The following is a 22,810-nucleotide window of genomic DNA, read 5'->3' on the forward strand; positions in this document are numbered from 1 at the left end:
GCCCATAATGTATATAAAGAAGAGAGAAAGTTCCCTATATATCACTGGGATAGGGAGACTAGGCATCCCACCTTCTTCTCATTGACTCTTTCTCTTTTCTCTCACTCTCTTTTTCTCTCTCTCTCCTTTTCTTTTTTTCTTTTTCTCTATTTGTCGTGACACCAGCCTGTCTCTGTCACAGAGACAGACAAATTATTTTCTATAAAGAAACACAATGCATTCGACAAACTGCAATAATGATCGAGACAAAAAAAAAAAAAAATCAAACAGCTAAACAGTTTATAATTAATTTGACTAATTTTTTGTATAAATTATTCTTAAAGCATGTACTTATAGAATTAATGATTGATTCGAATTATTTGACAATAATATTGTTGATCAATAAATTCCACAAACTCAAATACGTTGTTGCTCCCTCCCTCCTAATCTCTCTCTATCCATGTCTAGAGCAAGTGTCCTATTTGCTGCTTACACAGCCCTTCTTCTTGCTCTTCCTCCTTCCTTTTGTTCCCAAAGTTCCAGAAATAGTAGTAGTACTGCTGAAGATAATTCTTCTTATAGTTATTGTACCCTTTCTTGTGGCAATATTAACATTAAACCTCCATTTCGATTAAAAGGAGATCCCCAATACTGTGGCAACCAAACGTTTGAGCTATCTTGTGAAGTAAACGTTACAGTATTACCCTTGTATTCAGGCAAGTATTACGTGAAGGCAATCGATTACAAAGCCTTTAACAATCCGAGTTGTGGATGCTGGTGTTGAGAAAAAAGACAACTACGTACTTCTCCAATCCACGTTACTCTTTGGCCAAGTTCAACTTTAGTGATGAAGATCCTTACACCTATTTTGAATACCGATACCAAGGGAAGTTGATGTCACATAAAAATATTTACGCCAGATATCAGTCCATATCAGTGCCTATAATTTTTGTCAAGTGTGCAAATCCAATGAATTCTCCTCTCTTTGTTGATGCTGCTCCATGCATCAACAAGAGCACCTATTCTTCTGTTAATTCTTCTTTCACAGTGTATTCTTATTTCGTGGTTGTACGCAATGACTTTCTAAGTTCAGTCCATTTGGGAGACTCCTGCAAAATAACACAAATGGTTATGGCGTCACCTAATCCAACCTCCAATTATCACATGACGTCCTGTGAAGCCATATATAATGAAATAGCGCAGGGCTTCAAATTAACTATCTTTGTTAGAATATAGATGTAGATCAAAATGCGAAGAACATGTCGGGGTTTTATCGTAGACAAAAAAGGACCTGAGGGGTTTTGCGTGCTCAACAACATCAAACTCGACTGCCATTATCAATTCGGGGAAGGTACGTAGTACAATTTCTTTTATTTCTCAAGGATCCTATACGTTTTGTCACTTAATTTGTACTTTTTTTTTAATTTAGTTTCTCGATCTTTTCCTAATTTTTTTCTGTAAAATTAAATTTCCAGGATTTTTTTTTGGGTGGGAAATAAATAAATTTTTCAAATGTCCTGGGATAAGCTCATATATATGGATATGGGTGTGATATTCACGCAAGGAAAAGCAAACAATTACAGAAAATGTCATTCCTATAATCGAAATAATCGAACGATCGATTTAGAGTTTAAGACTGTGTTGAGATTATTATGATTATATATAGAACCTCACATATATCGAAATTCTAATTAGTTTTATGTAAAAAAAAATATATATATTTAGAATAATTCTCAGGTACCGTTAACCTTAACTTTTTTTTTATAGTTTTCAGATTAATTTCCATCTCCAATCTATCAGTGCTGTATTTTAAACATTACTTTCTTTGCCTTTTTTCACCCATATATGCCAATGATTTCTGATGGATTCTCTAACTTCTATAGACATATTAAGGAAACAAAAATTCTCTTTAACTAAAGAATGAGCATGGATCATTAATTTAATGATCTTTGTCATTTTTAGGCCATTTTTTATAAGGTTCAACATTTTAGGATATAGAATCATTGTTTGAGGTTATATGATATGTTTTAACTTTGGTAGTCCCAAATTTGGGAGTTAAAACCTAAAATCTAACAAAAAACCAGGAGTTCAAAATCGAAGAACATAAGGTTGTGAAATGGTTAATGATTGATATCTTGTAGGTTGTGGAATGGTACAAAAAATGTAATGGTTGAATGTTGATGACTTGATGTACGTCTTATATATATATATATATATATATATTAATTGTTAAATGTTGAATTGTTGTGATTTGTTGTTAATTGTGACTTGAACAAATGGTTGATTTGTTGTTAAAAAAAATGTTGTAATTTGTTATTAAAAACTAAAAAAAACATGTTTTAAAATTATTTTTTTTGCCCAAATAGTGAGGCCCAGCCCCAAACAGTGAACTGGACTGAACTGGAACTGTTCTAGTTCAGTTTGATCCAGTTCTGAGCCAATTTCCAGTTCTCTAGTACCGGACTGGACTGGATCAGTTCCACAGTTCAGTGTACAGTTTGGGGTGAGCACTGGACTATGCCCACCCCTAATGCTTTGGGAGAGGAATAATTAATTTCGTCGCCTAAACACGGTTTGGGAGAGGAATAAGATTGTCTTTGCCCAAAGTATGTTTAGGCGACGAACAATTCCGCCGCTTAAACATGCTTTGGGAGAGGAATAAGAATTTCGTCGCCCAAAATATGTTTAGGCGACGAACGATTCCGCCGCCTAAAAATGCTTTGGGAGAGGAATAAGCTAGAATTTCGTCGCCCAAAGTATGTTTAGGCGACGAATAATTCCGCCGCCTAAACATACTTTGGACGACGAACAATATGTCCGTCGCCCAAAGTCTCCTCAGGAGACGAACCAAATTCATCGCCCCAGGTATCTTTGGGCGACGGAATTTACTTGTTCGTCGCCCAAAGTCTTGGGCGTCATGGCTTGGGCGACCAAACTATGGACGAATACATTTCGTCACCCAAAATTTTGGGTGACGAAATTCGACTTTGGGAGAGGAACTAAGTTCGTTGCCTAAACTCTTTTTTCTTGTAGTGCGGTAACTCCGGATCAAGAATGTGGTAATTAGGTTTTCCTAAACTTGATCAGGAGTTATCAAGTTTAGAATATACAGTCATGTAAATGGTATCGAAGATGAAGATAGTTGTAACTTACAAGAATCTTGATCAAAGTTACCATTTTCTTGAATGATGCATCAAAAAATGGTAAGTCCTGCAGATAAACCAATTTCAATATTACCACAAACTTGATCCTAGGTTACCACATCTTGAATGGACGGTCAAGTAAGTGGTAACTCTGGATCAAGCATGTTGTGAGTTACCAAAACTGCTTCATTTGTGAATTCCTTAGTAGTTTTAAACTACTTCATCCAAATGATAAAGAATCTGACAGAGGTTTGAAATAGGGTTGTTAGTGAACACGGGTCACTTGAATTCAAAATCTGCCTACTTCTCATGACATCAAGAAACTAATTAAAAATATCTTGTTTAAACAAATAAAAAAGTGAAATTATAGAATCACACTTCTTCACAAAGATTATTATCGTTAAGATTTAGAGAGTTCGAGTTCACTAGAATAGGCTTCATTTGTTAACATTGGCTTTGGTCTGTTAAGGGGACACATTGTTGAATTTGCGCGCTGTTTTTCTAATTAATTAACTATCACTACCCTCTTCAAAGATATGGCGTCGCATACTTTTCTTTGATTTTTAAAGCTATGAAAAGCACGGCTTTTCTTTATGGTCAAGATGAAATGTACGGCTTACGTAGATACATGCACCCTTGTGATCCGTAGATTATGATAAGAGAGTTCAAGAGTTGGAGTTTACTAGAATATGCTTCATTTGTTAACATTGACTTAATTTGGTCCATTAAGGGGACACATTGTTGACTTTGCTGTTGTTCTAATTAATTAATTACCATTCCTCTTCAATGGTGGCGCCGCATACTCGTCTTTGATGTTGAAGTTATGAAAAGTACGATTGTTTTTATTTTTTTTGTGGTCGAGGTTAAAAGTTCGGATATATTACATAGATACACACTTGTTCTTATCCTTTTGCTATGAAATTCAGTCAAAGAAAAAATAGTATAAATAAATCAATTGAGAGAGAGCTTTAATCTGCATATATACTCCGAGAGAGAGAGAGAGAGAGAGAGAGAGAGAGAATACACCTACGTACTCCTTAAATCATTGGATCAGGTACTTTTTTGCTCTTTCTTTTTTGTTTTATCTCTTTTACCCCTAACTAGCTAGGCACTTCTTTTACGTGTAATCTCCACAGATGGTTTGCAAAAATATAATTTCTCTTCTTTTAAAATATATATATCTATATAATTTCTCCTTGCTTGGTGTGCTGTTAGCAGATGGACTACCATTGGATTAATTTCTGTATATGTTTTGCTGCATTATGTTGCTCTGTTTCATTGTTTTGATCCTGTTTGTTTTAGTTTGATGCTTGTTGTTTAATTGGTTTGAATTTTCTGCCTTTGTGGCTTCTTAATGAAATGGTTTCCAATTGGTCAAAAAATATATATATATATCTATATAAAAAAGCAAAACAGTTTTTGAATCTTAAAATTTATCTTCGGATCCGAATAGCTGTGATCGTTTCGACTTAAATTCATTGGTCAGTTACCTATTTTCTAAATTTACTTTCCTACCCATGAGAATTGATTTGCCGATTCTCTCTTTTTAATTAATTTTTCCTTAATTCTTTCTCCTTAATTTCACATATTCAATTTTTTTTTTGGGTCTTTCATTTGGGTTGAATAACGAGGTTTATTTGTATTTGTGATTTGAGAATAGAAAAATGAGAAGCACACCTATTAAGCGAATTACGCTTGCCAAAATATCGGTATTTGCGCAACAGAAAGAACCGCTTCACACTTACAGGAGCGAGTTATATATATATATATATATATATATATATATGTGTGTGTGTGTAAGATATAAAAAGTTATGTTATTTGAAATTTTGGTATGAAGATTCTAAAAAATAGAGTGAACATATGACGTGACATTAGTGTTTACTATGCTCTTTCTTTGTAATTTCATAGTTACACGTTTTTTTTTCATCTCTAGAGTTTGATATTTGTTGAAGAGTCAATGAAAAAAACTTACATATAATAGGGATAGAAGCTGACTTGGCATTTCAAGAGATAGTTTCTGTCTTGAAATTGGAGAAATTATTATGTGATGAAATATAAATGCATAGGGGTCATCATATTATTGAATTGAGATATTAAACCAGTCATATCCCTGTTGCAGAAAAGTTTCTCTCAGTGTCAATACATAGGAGCTTAAACGATAAAAATTAAGATAGAAAAATCCTTTAGACCATCAAGCTTTCTTGATAATTTGACTTTCAGACAGGGATGGAAGAAGCATTTCCTATGACTGGAGGAGATGGCCAATACAGCTACTGCAAAAATTCCAATCCACAGGTTTTTCTTTTCTTCCCCAAAACTAGAATTCTTCTGCTCATTCTAGGGTTTAAACTTTGATCTTTGTCTCAATTCAGGATATGAACTATGAATTGTATTAATGTGCCCCATAAACTTAAATTTTGAAGCCAATTTGCCTCTTTCATTAGTTCAATTATATTTTTCGTGTAAAAAAGGGCCACATATGTAAAGTCGTTTAGTTTTTATGTTCTTGTATTACAAGTAGAATAATGAATTTACATTCACAAAAATTCTTACAAATTAATAAACCAACATCTTTGTGTATGTCTACCCATAAAACCATTTTGTCTTAGCAATGAGCAAATCATTAAGGCCATGCCACATTTGGTTCGTGAAATGATTTTTCTAGAAATATCATACCCATGCTCATCTAGAGATACGAGAATGTATCATTTTCATTTCAGTGTTTAGAAATATTAGATATGGTAATCAGTAAATTATTACCATTTCGATCAATGTTTGATTATCAGATATGGGAATGGAATCAATACGTACTCCAAAAAATGTGCTTAACAAACATGATAATAAAATCACATACCCATTATGAGGCCCCAATCCGCAAACCAAACAGTACTAAGATTGGAAGAGAGTTACAGATCATATATAAATAATTAATTAATCAGTATAATTTAGAAAACTAGTTAAAAATAAAAAATACAAAAACGACAAACTAAGAAAGGTACATAGCCAAGCACAAAAGGTTTGAATTTTTTTTTTATTTAAATGAACCACCATATATATATTTTGAGCCGAGCTTCTGTATTTGTGACACTTATTTGTCCTCATCATGTTAATTTATTTGTTGTAGAGGGCTGCAGCTGATACTGTGAAGGGAATGCTTGTTGAGGGAATACTTGAAAACCTTCACATTGGAAATGATATGTGTCCTATTTCAACCTCATTTCGGATTGCTGATTTGGGTTGTTCTGTTGGACCCAACACATTCTTTGCAGTCAACAACATTATAGAAACTGTAGCACAAAAATTCCAGATTGAAAGCCACTCCGATTCTCTACCTGAATTCCACGTATACTTCAATGACCATGTTTCAAACGATTTCAATAGTCTCTTCACCAACCTTCCCACAAATAGGCCATACTTTGCAGCGGGAGTTCCAGGATCATTCTATGGAAGATTGTTTCCCAAGGCCTCCCTTAATTTTGTGTACTCCGCATACGCTGTGACATGGCTTTCTAAGGTACCCGAAGGAGTGGGTGATTTGAAATCACCAATATGTAACAAGGGGAGGATTTACTATTCCAATGCACCTATTGAAGTTTGTGAGGCATATGCAGTTCAGTATGCAAATGACATTCAATGTTTTCTTGATGCTCGATCACAAGAGCTTGCTCCCGGAGGGTTAATGGCGCTTCTTATTTCCGGCCGTCCGGATGGGACACTTCCGGGACAGTATTCTAATGGCCCTCTTTACCAACCTGTGGAATCTTGCCTTATAGATATGGCTAATGAGGTATCTTCAATTACTACTACTATTGTATGTTAATGTTGAAAGTATATATCCTCGGTTCAAAATTTATAGCCTTGTATAAAAATATATGTGTAATACTAATAGTCCAATATATAGTATTCTGACTTCTTGAGTTTGAGCCAGAGGACAATGGTTTAACTTCTATTATTTGATGTCCGACCAGGGGTTATTAAGCCAAGATAAAATCAATTCTTTCAACATCCCAACGTACAGTCCATCTATTGAGGAGCTACGTAAGCTGATACATAAAAATGGGAGTTTTGAGATTGCAAGCTTGGAGGAGACCCCTCGAATGCCTGTCCCTATGAGTAGTACACAAGAGTTTAGAGCTGGCATGCAGAGCATTATAAGCAAACACTTTGGTCCTGAAATTATAGAACCACTTTTTGATCGTCACTCAAAGAAATTTGAAGGACATCCACGTCCACCCCTCACTACTGCTGAAGATGGCTTGAGTGTTGGATTATTTGTCCTTCTAAAGCGCAAGCATTGATTACAATGCGCTTGCTCTCTATAAGTAAAAGGTGGATATATATACATTTTTCGTATACCATTGATGTGATATTGTCTTTTCTTTTTCTTGTTTGTAAGGAAATAAAATTTGTGGCTTTGCCGCTTTGGTTAACAGAGACACTAGTTTTCCTTGAATCAATAAGCCTGCGTACGGATCTTTTAGATATAACACCATTTTGAATACTCCATTTTAGAGTAGACCAGTAGGTAAATAAATGTGTGTGAAGTTTTTTTTTCCACGTCAAATAATGGCTTAGGCATGAATTTGTGAATATTTACAAAATATGTCATTGCTGCAATTTGAACAATATTTAAAGATCTATGATTTGAGGCATTTATTACTCCTAATTTTGAATGTTTTTATCGATGAAATTTCATAATTCATGCATCCAATTCAAATTTTTTTTTTTGTTACCAATTATGAACATCAACATATAAACACTCAAATATAAAAAAAAAATTAAACACCCAATATACATATAATATACCTATAATATAGATAAAAAAATGAGAAATATCTAATAAAAATATAACAAATCCAACACAAATCAAACATAGCACTAAGATAAAAATGCAAATACCTTGGACTTAGGTATATAAAACAAAAGAAGAAAAAGAAGAAAATACATATCGCTCAGGTCAAGAGAAATGAAAGAACAATATGGAAATAAATAATAATAATAATAAGATACTTTTGATTCAGACTGATGTATTCTCAAACTCCATGTAAAGTATATAAACCAAACAAGAAAGTCATAACAACATTTCATAACACCTAACAACATTAGTTAACACAACTATTTAAAATTCATACTTAAATCCCCCCAAATCCAACCTCTTTTTGAGGTATATATACCAATGGTTTCATCACTTCTTACTCAAGTAGTAATTAAAATATGAAAGAAAAATAAGAACCACAATCATGGAGGGCTTGGTGTTGAAAAAAAAAAATCGAAGAAAAAGATGGGAGGAAGAAGCAGAAGACCGAAGATTGATGATGAAGAAAGATAGAAGATGAAGAAAAATCAAAGAAAAGGAAGATCAAAGAAGAATAAAAAGAAGATTGAAGAAACCACAAATACTACCAAAGCAAAATAGCACGTACTTACCTGTAACTAAGGATAAATAGAAACTTGAAAAAAACTGCAAAAAAACATCGTGTAAAACTTTAAAAAATTGTTAACTTAAAGAAAAGGTGAGGATAAAGCTTCAAACGTTCACGCAAAACACTAATTTGGATAACATTATAATGTTTAAAATTTGAAAAAAAAAAATTAGAAAGGAAAATATTAAATTTCAAAGTCAAACATCAATTAATTACCAAAATAAGAAATGATAATACCTTCATAGAAGATATTAATTGACAACATTAAAATTTACCTTTTTTCAACTCAAAGGGTAAAAGAAGAAATCACTAAATGAATTTTCTGCAGAAATTGGATAATTGAAAATTTTAAAATGGGTGTATATTCAATTTTATCGAAAAAATGGGGTAAAAGGGCTATTTACAAAAAATTCAATAAAACATTTTAAAATTACAAATAGGTCAATAAACATTTCCTAAATCCCAAAATAGTCACTATTGACTAAAATGAATTAAATGAAATTATGCATTATACAAAAGAGGACATAACAAATAATAGAAATTATAGCCACTGCCATTACTATGAAAATTTCAAAAATAAGGGCTATTGACCAAAACTAAATTATTAAAATAAAAACAATAGGCTGGGGCAAAACGATCTCAAAGAAAAACAAGTAATGGGCTGCGGCCCATAGGGCTATTGATTAAAACGTAATTTATGAAATTATATGATTGACTAAAATGGGATAGGAAATTTGGTATTGACTTTTTTGTAATTTTGAAATGTTTTATTGACTTATTTGTAATTATCTAATATCAAAATGGGTCTCCCAAAATGGAGGTATCTCTAATTAATCCTAAAATATTTTTAAATTTGCCACATAGGATTATCCAATTTCTGCAGAAAATTCATTTCGTGATTTCCTCTTTTACCCTTTGACTCCAAATCCCACAAGACAAATCACTCACAAATAAAACACAAGGATATGAATTGATTATTTTCTCTGAAGTTATATGTAAGTATGAGTAAATGTGAACAATTTACAAATATAACTCACATATAAGTGTCATGAAGAACGGATTTTCAAAGAATAACAAAATCTCATGAAAGGAAATCAATTGAATGAAAATGTTGAATCAAACACCTAAATTCCTACTCATTCTCACTCTCTCCATATTCTAACCAAACTTTTCCTAAGATCAAATAGAGATTTTGTTGGCTTGTAATGTAAGACTAAGGTGGTAAATTCAAGACTTTTTGGAGAAAGTTTATTTGAAAATAAAACTAAGGCATTCCTTTTTCTTTTTCTCTCATTTTTTTTTTTTTTGACTTCTCAGAAAATAGGATGATGGTATTAAACAAAAATCTTAAATAAATAAAGGCTCAAAAATAGCACTAGTGATAACATTTTATTTAATGAAAAAGGATGGCTAGAAATGCTCAAACTTATTCAAAATAGCCTAAAATCATTTCCTATGTCAAGAATAACTATTATGCTTCAATTGAACTAAAGGAACTTCAAGTGCAATGATTCAAATTCAAAGTCATTTTCGGTACTTTAACCAAGCTCCGAGAGAAAATGTAATGTCTCCTAATGCAATTACTTTAATTATGCAATGACATTACATTTTCGGTAATTTTAATTTGGTAATTTACATTTTGCGAAAATGTACTTTGACATTACATAATGTAATGTCAAATGTCAAATGTCAAATGCCAAATGTAATGTAATGCATGTCAAATGTAAATTTCGAAAATGTAATGTCAAATGTAATTTTCGGTAATGTCAAATTACATTTCAGTAATTTTTGATAATTTCAAATTACATTTTGGTAATGTCAAATGTCAAATTACATTTTCTGTAATTTTACATTTTCGCATAATGTCAAATTATGCAAAAGTGTAATGACATTACATTTTCGGTAATCCTAAGTGTAATGACATTATGCGATCCGAATTATGCGTTCTAATTCAAATGCGATATCATCTTCGGTAATGTGATTTTGCTCGAAAATGGCGAAAAATTCAAGAGAAAATGGCGATCTCGTCCTTCTCATTACCTGTATCCTCATATATTTACACTTAGAATGTTATGTAGTTGTGTGATTGTTAATTAGCATAAGTTGAATTAAGGACTTATTTAGAGACATTGGAACTAACTTATTGTACATAAGCCTCTATTTTGTGTTTATTTTTGTTTTCTTTTGTTTATGGTTGTTATGTTGTAACAACACACCCATAATAGAGTAGAGAGTGCCCTAGTTAAACTTTGTAAAAAACAATATATATCATGCATGTATGCAATTAATAAACTTAGTAGTTATTTAAAAGTGTCTCTTCAATTTCAGTGCAAGCTCCCCTTCGATCCGATCCAGCAATAACCCCGAGTTCCTCCCCATACTGAAAGCATGGTGCCCTTTTTGAGGTGGTGTCGGCATTCAAATCCCACTCAATCTGAGGGTTTGCGATTCTCAACTCGAACGCCTGGCTGATGGATGACTCGACAACAAAGTGGATCATTGAGGGCTACCTGAATGCGAGTCATGAAGAGTCTTTTGAGTAGGACTTTGTCAAGGCCATTGTCAAAATGGGCCAAGTTGGGGTCAAGACTGGTGCAGATGGGGAGATCATGAAGCTCTATAGCTCAGCCAATTCATGGGTCCATGTTGTTTGGTTTTACCAATTTCGGTGTTGGTCTTCTTAGAAATACTTAGGCTTAGTTTTGTATAGCTGTACGAAAAAACTGTTGTGAAGTAAAATAGTTATGAAATAAAGTCAGCTGTAAAGTAAAACACTTGAGTGTTTGGTAAACTATGTTCTCAAAAGTGTTGTGAGTGCAAAAAGTAGTATTAAGGTGTTTGGTAAATTTAATGTAAGACTATTGTGACTGTTTATAATTACTAAAATAGACATGATGCTGAAAGTGCTTTTGACTTATTTGTTTGTTAGAAAACAAGCCTTTTACTTGTTTATAATTTTTGGTTTACAAATTTATATTGCTAAAAACAAAATTATTAAATAAGTATGCATATTATTTTTGTAGGTATATATATTATAATTTTAATGGTCTACTTATTTTATATCTAGTTCAATTTTGGTCCACGATATTTTTTAAGTTCAATTTTGGTCCACTTATTTTATACTTAGTTCAATTTTGGTCCACAATCTTTTTTAAGTTATGATTTTAAATCATTTTGGTTGTGTTTTCTTCAATTATAATTGAAGTATAAGTTATATTTCATTATTTTTTAGTCATAGGAACCAATTTGGAGTATTATAATAAAAGAGAATTGAAGTTTGGTGAAGTTTGAAAAATCTGAAAATTTTCTAGGAAAAATTGGTAGTTTCGGGTACCATACTTTGGAGCCAATTATCTTAAGTTTTAGAACTTCGATTTGAATAATATTTATATAGTTATATAGAGGAGATGCATAGTTTTAAAATAAGTATATGTTTGCTGAATTTGACTTAGATTTGATAAGGTAAAAGGTTGAACAAATTTGAGAAAACAAATCTGGACCTTTATTGAACAATAGGAACAATTAGTGGACCAAAAGAGAACTTTAAAAAAATTGGGTGTGAGACCCGGAAATTTTCAAATTTATTTTGTGATTTTTCCGTATTTTCAAAAAGGTTTTATAGAATTTATTTGTTAGAAAATCTAATTTTTCCACCTTGAGCTTTAATTGTTTGACCAATTTTGACTAGGGTTTTGACCCAAGTTAGAACTTTAAAAGGTAGTACTTTTACTCACGAACCCAACGGTGCAAGTCTCGTATTATTCCGAGTCCGAGAGATTATTTTATGAATTTCCTAAATTTTCTTAGTTTGTGGAGCTTGAAATTTTCGAAATTTTTCTAAAGGGCAAATTGGTAATTTTACCTCATAGTTAATTAGTACTAGTCGATACGAGTCCGTAGTATTTTTCGGGGTATTTTTCTGAGTCCCGAGCTATTTTTAATTAATTTTTGAAGTTGGGGAATATAGGAAAAAGAAAATAAAATAGGAAATCACCAGATCGCGCCACGTGGCACGATCTGGGGCGTCCATCGCTGCATGGCAGCAAGATCTGATGGCTGCATGTGCAGCCAAGTGTTAGTGCACATGCCACGTGTCACTTCCTCATTGGCCCATTTTGTGACGGTTGACTTGAGTCAACCCAGTCAACTCGGATGAGTCAACCGAGTTGACTCACTCACTCTCCCTATAAATAGCAGCGCACCCCCCAGCTGATCCCTCACATTTCAGCCGCACGCTTCCCAAGAGAGAGCTTCTCTCTCCTCTCTCCTCCTTTCTCTCTCTTCTTCAATCTTGTTTTGAGTTTATCTTGAGTTCTGAAGCTCCGATCGACGATCCGATTTCGCCTACGCGATCGTGGCGACGAGCTCTTCAATTCTAGTAGTGTGAAGGCTATGTTTTGGTGAAGTTTTAAAAAAAATCATTTCTGAGCTCCATAGGTAATTTCTTGATCCCTGTCGAATTTCTGTTAAAATTTTGTTAAATTAATCTCTTGTTAATTAGGTTCTTTTAATCTTGTTACTTAGCAAGTCTAGTAGTACCGAGACTCTGCCCGTGGGAAGTCTTCAACAGGTATACCCTTAACCCAGCTTATTTAATCTGCAGTTATTTAAGTTGTGGTTATAGACGGAACGCTGTTTAACTGTTGTTATCAAATGAACTTAATAAATATTGAGGCCATATCAGTGGTAACCAAATAACGTGATGACTAAGGTCAGTCCATGAGCATACAGGCGTTGGGTACTGAGCCAGAGCTCTCTCAGTTTCCCCATGCACTGACCTGGTCACGTTGTAGGTTCATATCTGATCAACCTCCTCGACAATAAATTAAAATAGATATAGAAACCACACGGTCTGACATGACTGTTTGCCTCGGGGTGCAAAGTCATGTCGGATTAAGAATTCAGAGAAGCCTAGCAGTTACGCTAGTGCCAAACCTCTGAATTATACCTGGTCTTAACAGACAAGGTCATCGATTTACGTGAAGACCGTTTTTAACACCAGTTGTTGTCAAACTAGGAACTCCAGTTACCTAAAGGAGATCGTTGCGACGTGGCAAATTGTGATTTGTACTCGAAAACAAGCAAAAGCTTTGGACCCTAGGTAGGGGGACAACACACTCTGACTAGTGGATTTCCTGCATGTACTATATAATAAATACTGTGTGATAAAGATGCATGTTTTTGATTGGCATATCTGCTTGGTTTTATGATGATGAGAATAATGACTGTTATGCATATTCTCGTGAGATTGTTGTTGTGTTTGACTTGAGAGTGAAAGGTCCCTTACGGTAGACCCTGGGTTTCGATCCCCAAAACCTCATGAGGGGTTGTACGGACGGACTGGTCGATTGTCCTTCTTGGGAGGCCAGTCTAGGCGGTATAACCATGAAATGGCCACTTTCGCTACCCTGTCCCAGTCAAATGACTGCAGGACTTTGTTATGCTTTTGTGAGAGGGTAGTTAGCCCTAACGGCTGGTCAACATGTATGATTCTGAAATTGGGCCCGGAAAACTGTATTTTGAAAATTGTATGAGCATGCTACTCGTTTTACAAAGCTTGACAACTGGTTTGTGTTATGCATTTGATTTTAAATTATCTCAAACTATTTTTCAAACCTAGCAGGGAGTTCCCTGAGGGGGAGCAATGAACGTATGTGATGCTCACCCCTACATTGTTGTTTTTCTCCCTCTCAGGTGCTGCGCGTGTGGACTTTGACGGCCTCGATTAAGGGGGTGGTGGTGCGGTCTCGAGCTTGTCAACTCCTGTGTTCATGTTTAGTCAGTATATTTTCCTTGGGCAGGTCTTTGGTGTCCTTTTACTATCTTTATATACCCTTGGTCATATCTTGTATATACACTGAGTCCTTGGGTTGTCTACTTTTGAATTATCGAGTCTATATAAACAGTTTCTTTGAAGTTACTCCAAACAATAGTAGCTCCGAGGGTTGGTTTAATTATGAATTAATTATTTCTGAATAAACTTTCCGCTGCAAACTCAAGCACTCTGATCCAACCCATTTTTACTAAACCAAAAGGCTTAACCTATTTTGTGGATATTTGGGATTATAACACCGGGGGATTGGTTGTTGTAGTCTCTGGTATTCTCAAGATAGGTGCCTCTGTTACGTACCCGGGTTTCGGGGCGTGACAGTTAAAATGGTATCAGAGCTGTTTTCCTGAAAATGTTTTCAAAATAGAGTCTTCTGAAATTCTTTCTTCTTCCAAGAGTCTTGTTCGAAATTCTCTTGTTTATCATCCTTTTCTTCTATTCTTGAAAGTCATTGTTAAGTCTGCCCATTTTTCTTTTAGTCTGTCAGTTTTGTTGACAAGATGCCGCCCCGACGTCAAAACCGCGCTCAGCCACCAAACCAAATGAACGCACAGCAAAAGGTCAACGGCTAACATTGGGTGAACGACTGTTGTGAGGAGAAATTATCTCTAGTATCACTTATAGTCGAGATCAATGGAGGTCTCCGTTTTCGCTTTAGTTTACGGGTTTGGTTATCAGAAGGATCCTCGACATTACGGTATCGTCAGATCAACGGAAGTGTCTTTGGGGACTGATATCAACCGTAGCTTGTTTTTATCTTTTTAAAAATGAGTCTCCAGTATTTCGACTTGATCAATAGAGGTATTTTTCTCGAGAGTTTTTGTTATGCATGCTTTATCACTCAAGTAAAGTTGGGTTATGACTGATTGAGAACGTAAAGGAGAAAACGTTGTACGGGAACTAGAGTCCACGTACCCACTTTTGGTTCGAGCACCCTTGGTAATCTCGAGGACGAGATTTTCTCTAAGTAGGGGAGGATGTGAGACCCGGAAATTTTCAAATTTATTTTGTGATTTTTCCGTATTTTCAAAAAGGTTTTATAGAATTTATTTGTTAGAAAATCTAATTTTTCCACCTTGAGCTTTAATTGTTTGACCAATTTTGACTAGGGTTTTGACCCAAGTTAGAACTTTAAAAGGTAGTACTTTTACTCACGAACCCAACGGTGCAAGTCTCGTATTATTCCGAGTCCGAGAGATTATTTTATGAATTTCCTAAATTTTCTTAGTTTGTGGAGCTTGAAATTTTCGAAATTTTTCTAAAGGGCAAATTGGTAATTTTACCTCATAGTTAATTAGTACTAGTCGATACGAGTCCGTAGTATTTTTCGGGGTATTTTTCTGAGTCCCGAGCTATTTTTAATTAATTTTTGAAGTTGGGGAATATAGGAAAAAGAAAATAAAATAGGAAATCACCAGATCGCGCCACGTGGCACGATCTGGGGCGTCCATCGCTGCATGGCAGCAAGATCTGATGGCTGCATGTGCAGCCAAGTGTTAGTGCACATGCCACGTGTCACTTCCTCATTGGCCCATTTTGTGACGGTTGACTTGAGTCAACCCAGTCAACTCGGATGAGTCAACCGAGTTGACTCACTCACTCTCCCTATAAATAGCAGCGCACCCCCCAGCTGATCCCTCACATTTCAGCCGCACGCTTCCCAAGAGAGAGCTTCTCTCTCCTCTCTCCTCCTTTCTCTCTCTTCTTCAATCTTGTTTTGAGTTTATCTTGAGTTCTGAAGCTCCGATCGACGATCCGATTTCGCCTACGCGATCGTGGCGACGAGCTCTTCAATTCTAGTAGTGTGAAGGCTATGTTTTGGTGAAGTTTTAAAAAAAATCATTTCTGAGCTCCATAGGTAATTTCTTGATCCCTGTCGAATTTCTGTTAAAATTTTGTTAAATTAATCTCTTGTTAATTAGGTTCTTTTAATCTTGTTACTTAGCAAGTCTAGTAGTACCGAGACTCTGCCCGTGGGAAGTCTTCAACAGGTATACCCTTAACCCAGCTTATTTAATCTGCAGTTATTTAAGTTGTGGTTATAGACGGAACGCTGTTTAACTGTTGTTATCAAATGAACTTAATAAATATTGAGGCCATATCAGTGGTAACCAAATAACGTGATGACTAAGGTCAGTCCATGAGCATACAGGCGTTGGGTACTGAGCCAGAGCTCTCTCAGTTTCCCCATGCACTGACCTGGTCACGTTGTAGGTTCATATCTGATCAACCTCCTCGACAATAAATTAAAATAGATATAGAAACCACACGGTCTGACATGACTGTTTGCCTCGGGGTGCAAAGTCATGTCGGATTAAGAATTCAGAGAAGCCTAGCAGTTACGCTAGTGCCAAACCTCTGAATTATACCTGGTCTTAACAGACAAGGTCATCGATTTACGTGAAGACCGTTTTTAACACCAGTTGTTGTCAAACTAGGAACTCCAGTTACCTAAAGGAGATCGTTGCGACGTGGCAAATTGTGATTTGTACTCGAAAACAAGCAAAAGCTTTGGACCCTAGGTAGGGGGACAACACACTCTGACTAGTGGATTTCCTGCATGTACTATATAATAAATACTGTGTGATAAAGATGCATGTTTTTGATTGGCATATCTGCTTGGTTTTATGATGATGAGAATAATGACTGTTATGCATATTCTCGTGAGATTGTTGTTGTGTTTGACTTGAGAGTGAAAGGTCCCTTACGGTAGACCCTGGGTTTCGATCCCCAAAACCTCATGAGGGGTTGTACGGACGGACTGGTCGATTGTCCTTCTTGGGAGGCCAGTCTAGGCGGTATAACCATGAAATGGCCACTTTCGCTACCCTGTCCCAGTCAAATGACTGCAGGACTTTGTTATGCTTTTGTGAGAGGGTAGTTAGCCCTAACGGCTGGTCAACATGTATGATTCTGAAATTGGGCCCGGAAAACTGTATTTTGAAAATTGTATGAGCATGCTACTCGTTTTACAAAGCTTGACAACTGGTTTGTGTTATGCATTTGATTTTAAATTATCTCAAACTATTTTTCAAACCTAGCAGGGAGTTCCCTGAGGGGGAGCAATGAACGTATGTGATGCTCACCCCTACATTGTTGTTTTTCTCCCTCTCAGGTGCTGCGCGTGTGGACTTTGACGGCCTCGATTAAGGGGGTGGTGGTGCGGTCTCGAGCTTGTCAACTCCTGTGTTCATGTTTAGTCAGTATATTTTCCTTGGGCAGGTCTTTGGTGTCCTTTTACTATCTTTATATACCCTTGGTCATATCTTGTATATACACTGAGTCCTTGGGTTGTCTACTTTTGAATTATCGAGTCTATATAAACAGTTTCTTTGAAGTTACTCCAAACAATAGTAGCTCCGAGGGTTGGTTTAATTATGAATTAATTATTTCTGAATAAACTTTCCGCTGCAAACTCAAGCACTCTGATCCAACCCATTTTTACTAAACCAAAAGGCTTAACCTATTTTGTGGATATTTGGGATTATAACACCGGGGGATTGGTTGTTGTAGTCTCTGGTATTCTCAAGATAGGTGCCTCTGTTACGTACCCGGGTTTCGGGGCGTGACATTGGGGACCAAAATTGAACTAGGTATAAAATAACTGGACCAAATGTGTAATTATCTCTACAAATAAAATACCATAATTAATGAGGATATATTGGGTAAAAATTTTAATGGTATATTATTTTTGTCATTTTGAATAAAAATTAAGGATATATTGGGCAACTAAAATTTTAAATGAATGAGACCCACAACTATAATTCACCAGAATTTTGAAAAGCAGGTGGGCGGATAGCTGCTTTTCAAAATTATAGTGAGTGACTTAGAATAGTGAGACACTACAGTTTTTGCTTTTGTTACCAAACACCAAAATTGTTGTTAGTGATCTAAAATTGTCATGTACAACAGCTTTTGAGTGTTCAACAATAATTCCAAACAGCCCCTTAAGTACTGATTGATTAATAGTACTCTGATTTGCATTATAATTAGTTAATTACTTAGTTATTAGTAGCTAGTCTGTGTTGGTGGTATATGTGACTCTATAGTTTGTTTGATTTTTTGTTGAGATGAGACTCTATAGTTACTAGCTAATAAAATTATATATTACTTACTTATCCTGCTGTAAATCTTTTCATCATTAGTTTCAGATTACTTACTTATATATATATAATTTTTTTTTTCTTTTGACAGAAAAGGTTAATTTGAAGTTTTATGATTTGGATTTACAGTGACACCAATCCATAGATTTTGACTTTTGTGTGCCAACTCTGAAAGAAAGCTTTGCCTAATGGGCTATAATGCTATATGTATGTATAAAAGTCCTTCACAATCGCTGGGTACAGCTGGGAATTAGCACAATAACTTTAATTAATTTGACAATTTAATTCTCATTACATAAGTGCGCTAGTTTTTTCTTTTTGAAAGTAGAAGAAAATATATTGAAAGAAGAAGTTAATTACATCATATCTGCAGCATATTGATATATTTAATATTGTAATAGATTTTCAGATGATAGAGTTAGATAGTAGCGCAATTCAATGAGGGGACATTAATGGAACTCCTTATCCTTAGCTCAGCATTAGATCCTCATGATGGGTTCAAATCATTTGACATTGATAAAATATGCATTTTGGCTAACAAATTTTATTCTCAAGATTTTAATGAGTATATATGAATTGTTTTCTTTAAGAGAACAATTAGAACATTATGAGTATGAGGCTCGTGAACTTTCACAATTTCAACATGTGTCTTCCCTCTTTGAATTATGTCAAGAATTTGTTAAAACAAGAAAATCATACTGGTTAGTAGAGAGATTGATTCGTCTAATGTTGACTCTTCTTGTTTCGACGGTAATAGCAAAGCGAGCATTTTCATTTATGAAACTTATTAAAACTAGAATTCAAAACAAGATATGTAATGATTTTCTTGCTGACTGTACGGTTATCCACATTGAAAAAGTTCTTGTTGATACTTTCAGTATAATTCTATAATTGATGATTTTATGCTGTGAAGAAACATAGGGCACAACTTAAGTAGTGTTAAGTAGTGTTAAATTGTATTTGCATTTGCATGTTTATTTGTAATTTCATTGTCTTTTTCTTTTGTTTGAATATGCATTTTGAGGGGTAAGCCTCTTTACGTCCCTCCTGATTAGGTGTATTTTTTGTTATTTATTATATAATGAGATTAATTCGTATCATCGAGTTCTGTTTATATAAATTTCATTTTAGATCAATGAAGTGTTTTGCATTACATTTGGGAAATAACATAAAAACAAGGATCAATTAAAAAATACCTACATTAACTATAGTGTCACTTTCAATTTGGTAAATGGGTTTTAGAACTTGACAATTAGGTACACAATTTTTGCTCTGTTTGACAATTAAATACCGTCCATCACCTCTTCCATTAGTTCCTAGTTTTCTGCTTACGTGTCCACGTTAAATGTCACGTAGCACTAGTGGGACCCATCTTTTCGATACTTTGGATTTCAACTTACTCTTTTATGTCCATTAGATGGGTATTTCAGCTCACTCTTATGTCTAAATTAAATACCCATATGATGGGCGGAAAAGAGTAAGTAAGCTAGAATTCAAAATGTCGTAAAGATGTGTCTCGCTAATGCCACACGACAGATCTAAAAAGAGGAGTGACAAAAGGTATGTAATTGTCAAATGGAGCAAAAGTTGTGTATCGAATTGTCAAGTTTTAAAACTTATGTACCAAATTGAAAGTGACACTATAGTTAATGTAGGTACGTATTTTGTAATTGACCTTAAAAAAAAAAAACAAAATACTGCCAAAATTTAAGAAAACTTTTTCACTAAAAAAAGTGAGAAGTAGCTTGGAAGTCCAGCTCACCCCATTATAAAATCCTGGGTTCGTCTCTGTCTCTACATACAATCACACAAACCTTATATTCCGAAACCCATAACAAAACTTGGTTATGCATCATAAGCTAGAACCAATACACACTACTACACTATACACATTTGCAACCACTTGAAATATGAGTGAAAGGGTTTGATATTGTTGAAAGAAGCAAACCAAGAGAAATGGGTCAGCATACAACATATATAAAACATAGCCTAGCTAATACATTCATTTAAAATTTGACACTACCATTACATGCCCTTGAACACCAACATTCTGCCAATAATAATACCAAAACACATTAAATTAACGCTTACTAATCTGATGAGCATCCCCAAAACCCTCAAATTGACATAATTGTAAGTCAATTTTTACCTAAATTTTCATTGAATATAACACACAATACAATCTCTATCTCTCTCTCTATGGACATGTAGACAAATAGTAGTTTAGACTGGTATAAATCAAAGTCAATATGCTTTTCCTCTATTATAGCAATATAATACCAACATTTTATACATTACAGTACGTATAGACGTGTAAATAGATTGTCCTTCCACTTAATGTACATAATGACTGGTTTTCCACTTAAGTATTTTGTAATTTCTGGACTTATAGGTAATTTACTATTTTGTTTTCCATTTAAAAACCAAAATGAATAAAAACTGATGGCTCTTCATAACTGGATGGAGCAAATGCAAATAATCATCATGAAAATTAAAACCGAAATGGAGCTTCTTAAAAAAACAAAAAGAAGTTTTTTTTTTTTTTTTTTGTGTGTTAATTGTTTTACCATGATGAGATTGATTTTCTTGAATTCAATGCTTAGCTCTTAAAAATTCATGATATTTTACTTTAATATTTTGGCATGCAAAAAGGAATCTCTTTCATTAGATTTCATATTATCTTCATGTTAGAATCATTTTTCAAATTTCTTAAACTCATAATATATTTTCACTTGAGCCAACAAATTAATGCATTTTGAAGTTAAATGCGATATGAATTTGAATCATTTTCGGTAATGCAAAAATGATTCAAGTTACCGAAAATGACATTGAATTGCAATGTCAGTTTCGCATAATAAAATTAGGAAATAATATTATGAAATCACATTTTCGGTAATCCTAAGAGTAATGACATTTTGTGATCTTAATTATGCTAGCTATCTAAGAGAAAATGACATTCAGATCGCATAATGTCATTGCATTAGGAAATGTAATGTCAGAATTACATTTTCGGTAATTTGACCAAGCTTGTAACGACCCGACCCAAATTTTCACTAGAAATTTAAATTTTTATTCAACTATGTTTTAAGAGATTTTTTTTAAAGGATGTGGAATTGAATTTTAAAGATTTTGATATTTATTTGGAAAATAAAAAGGGTTTTGATTTAAAGTTTTGATTTATTTATTTTTGTTTTAATTTAAGCTTGACCAAAAGTTGACTTTTAAAAAGAATGGGAATTTGATTTTTGCTTCGGGTCCGTTAGATAGGTTTCGAACTCACGATTTCATAGACACGCGGCACGCGCCAATCCGAGTTACGGTTTGAAAGATATAGGCGTTTAAAGTGAGGGGCAATTTCGTAAAATGACAAATTGGGTTTAAAAATCTGATTTTTTTTGAACTTTCTCTCTCTCTCTAGAACCTTCTCTCCCTTTCTATTTATCACCCCCGCACTCTCTCTCTCACTCTGGGTTTTTCCTCTCCCCCGCACCCTCTCCCCTGCGCCCACCAGCCCCAGCCACCCCACTCGCCATCACCGGCCACCTCTGGCCAGCCTCTGGCTCCGGCGAGCTTCCCCCAGGCGCCGACCACCCCTCCGGCCTTCTCTCTCCTCGAGTTCTCTCTCTCCCCCTTTTTTCTGTACGCGACCAGCTCAGCCTAGCCCAGCCCAGCCCGGTCAATTCCGGCCATTTCCCGACCAGCCCAGGCCACCGGCGAGCCTCCCCCAACGCCGGCCAGCTCGCCAGCTCCTCCTCCAGTTAGCCCAGCCCCCCTTGCGCGTCGGTGCTGCTCGAAAAGGCCACACAGGGCCGTCGACTTTTCCCTCTATTTTCAGTCAATTTCACCTCAAATCTTCGAGATTCTTGGTGGATTTTTCCATTCTAGGTTGGAAGTGATTAGAGGGATCGAAAAGTGTTTCGGATTGTAATTGGAGACTAAATTTACGGTTTTCTTGTGTATATTTTTGGGCGAGACGACCGTGGTTCGTGACGATCCGGCGGAGGATCGAAGCTAGGGCTATCACTGTGAGTGGACTAACTTTTAATCTTTCTAAAATGTTTTATTTTTTTGAAAATGTTTATGGAAGTTTATAATTTAATTTATAGTTGTTTTCTAATTATTGTTTGAGAAATAAAAATCCTTGAGCTGGTTGTTTAATCTTTAATAAGTTATAAAAATCGTATCATTTTAATTATTCAGTGTTGTTGATTTTAATTTGGGATTTGACCAATGGCAATGTTAGATTTCGGATTTCAAATGCTTTATAAGAAAGTTTTTAAAACCTAGATTTACATGTTGATGTTTCTGAGTTGTTGGACTTTGGAAAAGA

The 22,810-nt window shown here is 34.8% G+C and overlaps 1 protein-coding gene and 2 long non-coding RNA genes across 4 annotated transcripts; all 3 read left to right on the forward strand.

Annotated features, from left to right (window-relative positions):
• The first annotated feature begins 4,108 nt into the window (after positions 1-4,108).
• On the forward strand, positions 4,109-7,577 carry LOC147293201 (loganic acid O-methyltransferase-like). Of its 2 annotated transcripts, none has more exons than XM_086233749.1 (4): positions 4,109-4,176; positions 5,345-5,419; positions 6,249-6,911; positions 7,093-7,577. In XM_086233749.1, the coding sequence occupies exons 2-4, from the start codon at positions 5,351-5,353 to the stop codon at positions 7,420-7,422; spliced, it is 1,062 nt and encodes a 353-aa protein (XP_086089875.1). In that variant the 5' UTR covers positions 4,109-4,176; positions 5,345-5,350; the 3' UTR covers positions 7,423-7,577. The 2 variants fall into 2 exon arrangements, with proteins under 2 accessions (XP_086089875.1, XP_086089876.1); XM_086233750.1 differs by having other exon boundaries at positions 4,111-4,176; positions 5,349-5,419.
• Positions 7,578-12,803: 5,226 nt separating this feature from the next.
• Positions 12,804-14,550, forward strand: LOC147293202 (uncharacterized). The gene is made up of 4 exons (XR_015120837.1): positions 12,804-12,984; positions 13,072-13,117; positions 13,565-13,648; positions 14,242-14,550. It is a non-coding gene; the product is annotated as an uncharacterized LOC147293202 (long non-coding RNA).
• A 1,504-nt stretch (positions 14,551-16,054) lies between these two features.
• LOC147293203 (uncharacterized) lies at positions 16,055-17,943 on the forward strand. Its single transcript, XR_015120824.1, has 4 exons — positions 16,055-16,235; positions 16,323-16,368; positions 16,816-16,899; positions 17,493-17,943. It is a non-coding gene; the product is annotated as an uncharacterized LOC147293203 (long non-coding RNA).
• Positions 17,944-22,810: the final 4,867 nt, after the last annotated feature.

Source organism: Dryas octopetala, chromosome 2 (genome assembly GCF_963921425.1).
Source record: "Dryas octopetala chromosome 2, drDryOcto1.1, whole genome shotgun sequence".
Classification (NCBI taxonomy): Eukaryota; Viridiplantae; Streptophyta; class Magnoliopsida; order Rosales; family Rosaceae; genus Dryas; species Dryas octopetala.

What these genes read in the sequence shown, in the direction of transcription:
- LOC147293201 (XM_086233749.1), top strand. Translation starts at nt 5,351, where the DNA reads ATGGAAGAAGCATTTCCTATGACTGGAGGAGATGGCCAATACAGCTAC. An exon ending in GCAAAAATTCCAATCCACAG is followed by an intron (nt 5,420 to 6,248) that starts GTTTTTCTTTTC and finishes TATTTGTTGTAG; the next exon opens with AGGGCTGCAGCTGATACTGT. An exon ending in TTATAGATATGGCTAATGAG is followed by an intron (nt 6,912 to 7,092) that starts GTATCTTCAATT and finishes ATGTCCGACCAG; the next exon opens with GGGTTATTAAGCCAAGATAA.